Below are 10,551 nucleotides of genomic sequence, written 5' to 3'. Positions count from 1 at the left end.
AATCCAATAGTAATTGAATTTCTTTGAAAAGGTTCAAATGAAATTGACAATTTCCATAAGCACTCGAAAGTCAGTTATTTGAATTCAATTAACAAAAAATTGTGTTAGCTTATAGTGTCCAAATCACATATCAAATGGCCAGATATCAATGGCCCTTTACACATTCGAGACAACAAACCAACCAACCAACTGTTAGTTGTGAAAATGCAGTGAAATTGCAAGAAGTGGTAGGAAAAGTGCTTCAAAATTTTGGCCTCAACTTACCCCTTTTACTTCATCCCCGACTCCGAATGCAGTGGAGCATATTTGCAGTCCGTTTGGATCATTTCCATGACGAAAGCGAAAGTGAAGACAAATGAAAGTCGTGCGAGGGAATACATTAAAATGAGACTTCCTTTGACCGGGTCGGAAGTGAAAGCCCGCTCCCTGCATTATAAATATTCATGCAGTGAACTTATATATCTGGATCCATAACATTTCGCAGCCCTAAGGACTCAAGAAATGTAGGTGAAATGCGAATTGTGAGGCTGGAGTTTAAGGGAGTGTTTTTGCATATCAATGCGGATTTAGGAGGTCGATAGAAGTGCTTCCCATCGTAAATAGTATATATACTCTTGGTCAGAATCATATCCTAGTAGAGCTGACTCTGTCCGTTCATGTGTCCGTTCATCTGTCCGTATAAACGTCGAGATCTCGGAAACTACATATTTAAGCTAGAACGTTAGGATTAGGCAGATCAATTTCTATTTCTATAAGTATGATAAACAAATTTTAAAATGGCCCTGTTATTTATTAACTTTGATATATTTTTTTATAGTCCCTGACTCGATGCACCGCACGCATCCTTTTGTTAAATCCATTTGCACCTGGCTGACTTTTTACTTTGTCGAATTTATCGACCCACGAATCCATCCGTGGAACGGCCAAACATTTGCATCTGTCATTACTCCGGCTGGGTCAAGCGGGCGGTGCTGGGTGCTCTGGATCGAATCGGTTTTATGGAATCATAAAAGTAATTAATTGATATATGCGTGCTGGCGTAATTGCCCGGCCAGTGGGAGTGCGAGGGCAAAGTGCGGAGATAAAGAGCACCGGGAATACGAACAAAAATATGCAAGGGGATGCGTAATGAAAGCATTGCAATTTTTCAGCTTTTTGCCGCCACTTTACCCCATAATCCCCCAAGAGGCCAAGGCCACTGGAACCGCGTTCGAGAACGGATGCGGATGCGGATTCGGATCCGTGTTCGTGGTCCGGGGCCCGTTACGGATATTACGTAATGAAAGTTAACAATTACGCCCCCGTGCGTGGGCTTCAATTAAATTTTTGAGTTGTGGCCGTTTTTATTGTAACTGATAATAGCATTGTAATGACACTCGGACACCCCGTCCAGTCCTGCGTCTCCAGGTCGCCACATGGAGTTAAGCGGGCATCCCCGTCGTTGCTGCAGTCCAGCATTTTAATTATCCCATTGTGTGGCATGTGAATGCGGATGGTTGCGGGGTCGGCCAGGCCATATTGAATCGCATGTGGCGTGAAATTGCCGAGAAATCGGGCAAACAAAAATCTCAGAAATGTTCAGCGTTAATGGCTGTGAGATCGATTTGGAGCAGCATCTCCATACCCAGCCGTGAATGGCGTGGATTTAAATTAGCGCCGAGGGGAATTGGGCGAATGTGGATTCGAGCCACCGCAACCACCAGTTGAGGATTGGCTGGCAACCATGGGTGACGCATATCCGCTGGGCATGAGGCTGTTATCAACAATTAATTAAATAAAGGCACGATCATTAGGCCACGATTTGTGGGGCGTTTCCGCTTCCGCAAAGAGCTGACCCCAACACCCACGTTACTGGAATATTCCGCACACACACACACACATGTAGCACTTCACCCAAAAGGCAGGATTTGGCCACGGTTCGGGCGGATAGCTTCAGAACTCCGGCAATTCACACTCAGATCAAAATATTGTAATAATATAATATATAAATATTGTTAATTACTTATAATTAGCAATTCGTTTTAGAGTGCAGGATATAGAAATGCTTTCAAAAACAAAGAAGGAAGATAGCTTGAACGTATCTACGCATATATATCACCTGGCAGTTTTCAAAATGAAAAGATTCTATGAATATGAAGCAATTAGTCCATTTTTGTATGTTTAATAAATATATTCGCTACTCGAAGAGAAGAAGGATATACTATATTCATTGTAAAATATAAAAGAATGCGTTTCCGATCCTGTAAATAATATATATATTGTATATATGATCAGGATCACTAGCCGAGTCGATGCTCCTAAGGATGTAAAATAATGATGATCGTAGGCACCAAATGAAGGAAGTTCTTAAAGTTCTAATTAAACGCTAATACTTATATTGAAATCATTATGTTTATGTGAACAACATGTTTAAACTATCAACAAAATGCTGGCCTCTGTAACTTGCTTTAAATATCTCAAATTGTATTGCATTCCGTACAAAACGTAATAATTATCACCGCACCGACTTTGTTAAGCACAGAAGAACAATAATTTATTCTGCGTGTACCACAATAGGTGGCAATGAGCACCCCCACATGCACATCGCCTCCGGTCGGACATGGTTGCCTCCTGATGGCGGGGGCATCGGTTGTGTTTGCTGCTGCTGCTCCTCGGGCTGCTGCGTTTCTTGGTGGCCGTGCCATATCATCATTATTGTTGTTACTGCCGACTGTGATTTGTTGGCATCGTTACTGTTGTCGCTCTCAGCAAACTGGGCATAAATCGTGCACACCTACATTATGCTGCGATAAATCTGTAATGACCAGAACAGACCAACCGACCAACCATCCAGCCAACCGAGACCATATAGCCATCCAAACAACTGGACAGCACCAGTAGGTCATGTGAGTGTGCGCTCAAGTTAATTTGCGTGTGTTTAAATGTGCGTAATTATTGTTTATCTACCATGCCATACAATTTAACCGCAGTCGGGGTTTTTATATCAATTGCAATCTATTGAAATATTTCAAATGAACAGGAGTACAAGCCAATTAAGAGGCGAGTATCAGTGTGTTTGGCTGCAAAGAGGAATAATGTTATTTTATCGGAAGTTGTGTGGCACAATAACGAGCATTGAACTAAGTCAGAGTTCAACCAGTTTGTTTTTAAATCGAGAGAACTTATACATAAAAACAGGTACTTTAGTGTCAAATCATATCTTATGGTATAAAAGCTTGAGTAATTAAATTTGACTCCAAGTAGATGAGAAACCAAGGCTCAGTTGACGTTCGCCTTACCTTATCTTATCAAAGGGAAACTTTCGTTCTCAAGCACAAACAACTTGAGTGCAAAATGCGCCTGCAATAAAATTAGTAGGAACATGCAACAAATTTACAGAAATATTCTGCTTAAATCATTTGTATAATTTCATTCCCATTTCCCCGTTGGCAGGCTCCCATTCCTTGAGTGCCATGTGAAACTTTCACCTTTGCTGGTTGCTGCGGGTGAGTTGTGAGTTCTGAGGGGCGTGGCATTCGCCAGCCTCGCAGTCAGTTTGGAGTAATTAAGTTAATTTGTCTTGGACGTCGGCCCAGAGATTTCAACTTTTTCATCATGTCCCTGTTAGCAGGCGTACGTTGATTACGCTGCACATTAATTTAACCATTTCATTCTGTCATTTTATTACGCGAGCGGCTGGCAGGGGCTCCAAGTACTACCCCCTATCAATTGCAACTTTAATAAACTCTTTGCTCAAATTATATTTACGAGGGTCACAAAGTGCGGAAAAATTGACGCGGAGTGGTGTGGCTTGGGAAGAGGCAGCTTCGTAGGCAGCATATTTCGCCAATGTGCCCAAGAAGATACGCTGCCATGTCTGTCACTGCTCAAGTGCACTGAAAACATTTCTAGCCAGTTGCAGATTGAACAAATTTAGTATATGTTGAAGGTGTTACTACCTTTTATATTCAATTCTATATTATATATTATATATATTTTGTTCTTAAGTATTCGCTCTTACCGACTTCACCAACATACCAATTTATATTATGTTTTATATATGTTCAATATGCAAGAATAATTACTTTTAGCTAGTTATTAAATTAAAATAAGTCTAAACACTATAAATTTTGCTACTCTTTTATTTTTTTCACTGTAAATATGGGGCACCATTAAGCTCCATTTTGATACTTAAAACTTTGCGGCATTGCTGCTTGTGGCAGCAGCAGCAGCAGCAGCAACATCCGCAGCTGCAGCAGCAACTCCAACGACGACAGCGACTGCAACTCGCGCCCAGCGAAAGGCGACGTAATTTTTAATAGTTTCGCAATTAAATCGTAAAATTTAACAACTTTGCGCACTTCTTAACGAAATTGCGCAGCCAGCGAAACTGACACTGATGCATTTCCGGTTAGCCAGCAGGACTAAGGGGAAGTATAGGGGGTAAGCGGCGTAGGGAGTGGCAAACTGCATTGCGCTTAATGAGAAAATTTCGCCCGAAAAACTTTTTTACCCCACGCGCTTTTCATGCTGTTTGCGTTGATGCGTTGTTTGCTTGTTTGTTTGTTGCTGCCGCTGCTCAACTTGCAACTTCCAACTTTCGCTTTCATATCTTTATTTTCGAATTACTTTGCTGCTACTACGCTTACGTATTTTTAAACAAGCACCACATTAATTATTTGACTCCAACAAAACAGAGTTGAAAACACTGAAGAAACTTGTAGTTGCACACTGTTCATGAATCGAATTGAAAGTTAACATCGAAAGTAGCAGGAAAATGAGACATTTATATTTTACTAACTAATTATCGTTAAATAGATATTAGTTTTTTTTAGCGGATTTGATAATATTTTAAATTTAACGGTTATTTGCTCGCAGTAAGCATTGTTACGCTTATCAGAATTAGTCTGAAAGGCCCAAAGTCCATATGTAGAAACTAAGTAACGGGGGCACCCGCTGAAAAGTCCAAGGAAATGAGCCAAATCAGCGAACTAACCCACATAAGCCGCATAAGCCAAACCAATCAGTCGGACGGAAGTGATGAGGATCGGCTTCGCCGTGCGAATTTTCCGGTTTACCCAAAACCGCTACCAGATCGAGATTTGAGCTACAAAGTTGATGAAAATGAGTTCACAATGGTGGAGAAGGCTGCCTTGCGAAATGCCTGGCGTTTAATTGAGCCATTTCAGCGCCGATTTGGCAAGGATAATTTCTACAGGTATGCTATAATGATTTGATTTACTAGCTCACCTCTCATTTGAGCGACCTAGATTCCTTACGAGCAACGAGGATCTCATAAACTTCTTCAGGAAAGACGGAAAGATTAACCTAAGCAAGCTGCACGGGCATGCCATGGCAATGATGAAGCTGATGTCAAGGCTGGTCCAAACACTGGATTGCAATCTAGCCTTCCGCTTGGCCTTGGATGAGAATCTTCCCACACATCTGAAGAATGGCATCGATCCCGAGTACATGAGGGTAAGTACTTTTGCTTAAAGACCTGATGCACTTTCAGTAAAATCAGGAAATTAAATGTAAAAGTAAATACTTGCCAGTATGATGGTTTTACACTTTTGTTTCAATGTTTCCTTCTTTACCATAAATTCAATTTAAGATGCTGGCCACCGCACTGAAGAGATATATCCTTGAGTCTTCCGTTATCGAAAATCACAACTCCTGTTCACTAAGCAATGGTCTGTCCCGTCTGGTGGAGATCGTCGGGGAGTACGCCGTTGTGGATGTGGCCAGAAAAAGAGCCATGTCCACTGCCCTCAGGACGACTGTGGACGATGCTGGCAATCGTATTGTCAAGGTTGCTCTAGGCACTTAAACGGGAACAAAAATAATGCAAATACCTATATTGCGATATTGCTTGAAGCAAAAATAAAATTAAATTGTGAATTATAACTTATGAGCTTACTATTGTACTTCTTAAAAGAAATCATATTGCAGGAAAGAAACAATTTCAAATACCAAAAAAGGTTTACTTGCTATTCTGATCCGTGAGGTAAAATATATCTTTTTTAAAAATTTTTAAAGGGAAATTTACAAATGTAGAAAGAAAGTATAGATTTGGTTAGAAACCTTGATTTAAACCAATCCTTGGTTTTCCATGCTTTGCTAACCACTCCCCTGACTCCGATTGCCTCGCATCCCTGGACAAAGGAAACGGAGATTTTTTTGGGAATCGCCCCCTGCCATGCATCACGGAGGGACCGAAGCGAATTGGCAACTAATCTAAGGCCTCCGCACTCACATGCATATAAATCCAGCAACCACAGACAGATTTCGCCACAGTTGCAGGCGGTGACCGGGCAGGCACCTCAAATTAAATTAAGCCATAATTTATTTCCCATGGAGACGGGCGAGGAGAGACACCAGCCCACAGAGCTCAAAATTCAAATGCCCAACAAAAATATGGCACTAAGAGCTCCTGCTTCTGCAGCGGTTAAAACACACACACACACACTCGGGGAAAAGAGGAGCCAGCTGAGAGGAGGATTTATTGGAATTCCATCAATGGCGAGGCAGGAACTCCTCTGTTCCCAATTCGCATGGCAGGCATCCCACTGTGACCCGCACGAACTCTAACTGCAGGACATGCTTTGGACATCAGTGATGCGAAGCGCAGATTACGAAAGGAAGCTGACCGGAAGGACAGCAAAGAGCTATCTTGCTAATCTTTTAAAAAACATGCAAGAAGAATGTCCTATGTGTACATTGAAACGAATTTGAATATCATATGATTATCATCATACAAGTGTACTTCACCATGAAGTAATCTTAATTGAAGTTCAGGGATCGCTGATCCCCAACACCTTTTAAATTATGATCAAAGAGGGACCTATTTGAGGCACAAATTGTTATTGAGTTTCAAGGTAAATTTAGCTGATATACGCAGTTCGACTTTAGCCATCAATAGCCAGACGTTTTGGACGACACCTCCGATTAGAAGTGCAAGCCAGTTTCCTTTCGCAGGCGGGGACTCGGACAGGAGGGAACTTTGTGACCCGCAGGAGGCACGGAATTGGCACGACGAGGGACTTTGGCACGGATGGCTCATCATAAATACAAAGCAGGCCGGCGCTTTGTCAGGCAGCCTTCGACACTTTTATTGGCCCGGTCTGTCGGGGTGGACTGCTGGCCATTCTGCAGGAGAATCCCCCATTTCCGGGTAAGGGGTGGCCGTCATCGATATGCCAGCAGCATCCTGCACTTGCCGCTGCTCCTTGCTATTTCGCCCCCGGATCCGCCGCCTCCGGCTTCTTCCTGCTAGCTCTGGACCTGTTCTTTGTGCCAGGCAAATGAAATTGAAAATTTTTATGATGCCAACACCAGGGTAGCAAATAGAATGTTGAAAATTTAAGCAGCTGCATAAAGTTGGTTAATCCGCCAGCTGATTAAGACGAGATTGAGCAGCGCCCGGGGTCGGACACCTCTTGACATTAATGGCGAAGTCAAAGCCAAAGTCTGTATAATTTTTATGACCACCGATGGGCTACACGTGCTGCTCGAAAATGTTTATGGCGCCCACTGTGGAAACTGGAAGCTGTGGAAAAGTGCAGCTCGAATATTTTCTAGGGCGGAACTCTTGAGCTAAACGAGTTAGCATTTCGGGGCGAAGGGCGTTCGGAAAAGTAGCTGGCAAGTAACAAGCTTAACCGCAAAAGTTTTAAATAAACTTTTGTTGCTGTTGTTCCTGGCAAAAATATATTTACAGAATGCGTCCGCGCGAGCGGCATAACTATAACTTCCGATTCCGTTGGCTGGCTTTGGCTGGGAATGTAAATGGGTGTGTGGATGGGCCGTGGGACCCGCTGCCTTGTAATACAGTTAAATATAAATTCAAAAAATATATACGAGTGTGCGGGGGAGTTTGGCGCAAGCAACTTTGTTTGCCACTATTTTCCTTGTCGGTTTTTACTTTTTACTTTCTGCTTTTTCGCCTTGCCCATCTTTTCCTGCTCTCCTCGCCCGCGTTTTTTTCCCAGGCTTTCGTTACTTATGCAATTTGCATGAGGCGGCAAACACCCACGAACAACTAACAAGTCTGCTATGCAACAACAGCAACATCGGGCGCAACAACAACAACAACAGCGATGGGAGACGCAGGCAAACTTCCGCCTGATGAATAAGTGTCTCACGCCCCCGCCTCTCTACCAGTGGGCGTGGCCGTGTTTGCTCCATGTTTAGTTTGTTTAACTGTACGCAGCGCACAACAATAATAAAAACAGCTTCCTAATTGAGAAAATAAAAATCAACAGCAAGGATAACAGCCTGAGCGACGACAATGGGCAGAACTCTGTCAAAATAAAGTTCATATTTCCTTAAACGACAATCGGACACATTTGTAATGACGAACTCTTCTAGCTTTTCATAAATTTCTATAATTAAACTGCGAAGCTTCTATTGTAAATTTATACCTCTAATATAAATAAAAATTTTAGTGACGATTTGTCTATATTTTTACCATTCATTAAGTTCTAAGCAATAATGTAGCAGCCGCCAGATGGCGCGTTTGTGTAAAATGAATCGTTGCACTTCAATTAGTACGAGAACTTAATGGTTAAGTTACTCAACTGCTCCGTTTATTCTTGTTTTTGTCTTAGCTCAGACCACAACAACAACATTTATAGATTTATATTTATATACCATTCCTTAAAAGCAATTTTCAATAAGGTGAAAACGATATGCATGCAGTGATATTGCTGTAAAGTTAACTTGAGAAGGTAGCGCTTAAACAAGAAAGGCTGGTATATAAGCTGCCCCCGGCTTGTCCATCTCATTTAACCCATTGTACCAATGTGGGGAAACGGCAGCTTCAGGATGAAAAGGATCTGCAGCTGGAGCTGCAACTGCAGCGCGGTGAAGCCGCATTCTGGCATAAATTTAACGCCGCACAAGTCGGACTTCCGGTCAGAGCGACCGCCATGTTGTTATGCATGCAGTCTGCGCCTGCAAAAATGCAGTTTAACCGAAAGAATGAAACGGGAGCTGGGCCAACCCAACGGCTACAAAAGGACCGAGCAGCACCAGGCACCAAGCACCACTGGACCAGAGCGCTTCCAAATGAAGTTATAGCAACGCTGATAGCCAAACGAGGGGCGCGGACCCATATTAATTTCTGCTATCTCGGCGACGCTTTACATGCGTACTGCAAATGCTGTTGTGCGCGCAGTTCTGGCAATAAATTTGATTTGTTTAGCAATTTGTTGCATATCGCATTGCGCATACGCCCCGTACATCCATCTCGCCGTCCGCCGCTGTCGTCATCGCTCCAGCCTTCAGTTGCTTTAACGATGAATAACGCTCTTTCCTGGTTTTCCCCTTGTTTTTGTTCTGCCACCAGCCAGTCAGCCAGTCGTCTATTTGTTGTTCGGTGTTTTCATGTTCCGGCTACATGCGACATTTTATCCACTCCCATTGACAATAATTTATATTGAAATGTCACTGCAACTGCTGCAGTCTCTCAATCTGAATAGAGGGTGTGATTGCATTAGTTGCCAGCACCGCATTTAATTTTTGGCCAAAGTTATCACGCGTCGCGAAAAGTAAATTAACTTTTCGTCGGCATTGCTATTTCATTAAAAAGAGAATATTGAAATGGTCTGCATGGACCATAGATTTCAGTCAGCACTTCCCGATTGGTGACACTTGCAACAAACTAGCCCGGGCCCTTTAAGTATCCCTCAGCACGCTATCGATGAAAATTGGTGGCATCTTTGCGTGCACTTTATAATTAATAACAATTTAGCATCCACTTAATTTTAATTATTACTCAATTAGGTCAGCGCCATTATAATTTAAGCACCCGGCACACTGCAGATAATTAAGCGAGGGCGAAATTAAACAATTTCCAGCCCCGCGACTGAAGTCCTGCCAACGAGACACAACGTCCCGCGACTTGGCTTCGTCCTTTTCCGGAGTGGCGCCGCCGCGTTTCCGTTCTGTCTGTGGGCTAGGTCATTAGGGATGGTTTGTGTGTAAATTTGATTTCACAACATTTTCTCAGTGCGTCGCTCAAACTTTCGGCCTTTACGATGTACATAAATTTTACGACCAAGTTCAAGTTGTAAATAGTTGACAAACTCGGCTATCCGTCGAACCCAAGCCATAATGAAGTGGTGACGGGGAGTATTTTATAAGTGCCCCAACTGAAGGACCTTCGAAAGATAGTTATTAAGCCCACAAAAGCAAACGCATTAAAGGTATGCATAAAAAATAAAGTTTTCCAAATGACACGCATTTTTCACACTATTTTCTTTAAGAGGAGTACCAATTTCAAACTTTCAAATGCGCATAGAATTTCTGCTTTCATTACTTTTAACACTCAACCAGACGTCAAAGAAATATCTGGGGAACATGCATCCCCAGACGGTGTGATCTATAATTCCATTAATTTTTGTGAAAGGTGTTCCAATTGAAACCGACCAGAGATGGAAGCAATTTGAATGTCATTAGGTGGGCCCACGCACGGCGCAGCCAACCAGAAAGCGAGGCTAAGTAAGAGCCAAACAAAAAGACATTCGACTCCATATCTGATTGAATAATAATGAGTGCTTAAGGATTTAA

The 10,551-nt window shown here is 42.5% G+C and overlaps 1 protein-coding gene across 1 annotated transcript; it reads left to right on the top strand.

The window, feature by feature from the left end:
- Positions 1-4,859: 4,859 nt before the first annotated feature.
- On the top strand, positions 4,860-5,886 carry LOC6726981. Its single transcript, XM_016175883.3, has 3 exons — positions 4,860-5,197; positions 5,250-5,457; positions 5,594-5,886. The coding sequence occupies exons 1-3, from the start codon at positions 4,953-4,955 to the stop codon at positions 5,807-5,809; spliced, it is 669 nt and encodes a 222-aa protein (XP_016033488.1). The 5' UTR covers positions 4,860-4,952; the 3' UTR covers positions 5,810-5,886.
- Positions 5,887-10,551: the final 4,665 nt, after the last annotated feature.

The sequence above is a fragment of the Drosophila simulans genome, chromosome 3R (genome assembly GCF_016746395.2).
Source record: "Drosophila simulans strain w501 chromosome 3R, Prin_Dsim_3.1, whole genome shotgun sequence".
NCBI lineage: Eukaryota > Metazoa > Arthropoda > Insecta > Diptera > Drosophilidae > Drosophila > Drosophila simulans.
The sequence above is the reverse complement of the archived record's forward strand: the minus strand, read 5'-3'. Positions and strand labels throughout refer to the sequence as shown.

Coding starts and splice junctions, on each gene's coding strand:
- LOC6726981 (XM_016175883.3), top strand. CDS start 4,953: ATGAGCCAAATCAGCGAACTAACCCACATAAGCCGCATAAGCCAAACC. Junction 5,198..5,249: donor GGCAAGGATAATTTCTACAG/GTATGCTATAAT, acceptor TGAGCGACCTAG/ATTCCTTACGAGCAACGAGG. Junction 5,458..5,593: donor TCGATCCCGAGTACATGAGG/GTAAGTACTTTT, acceptor ATTCAATTTAAG/ATGCTGGCCACCGCACTGAA.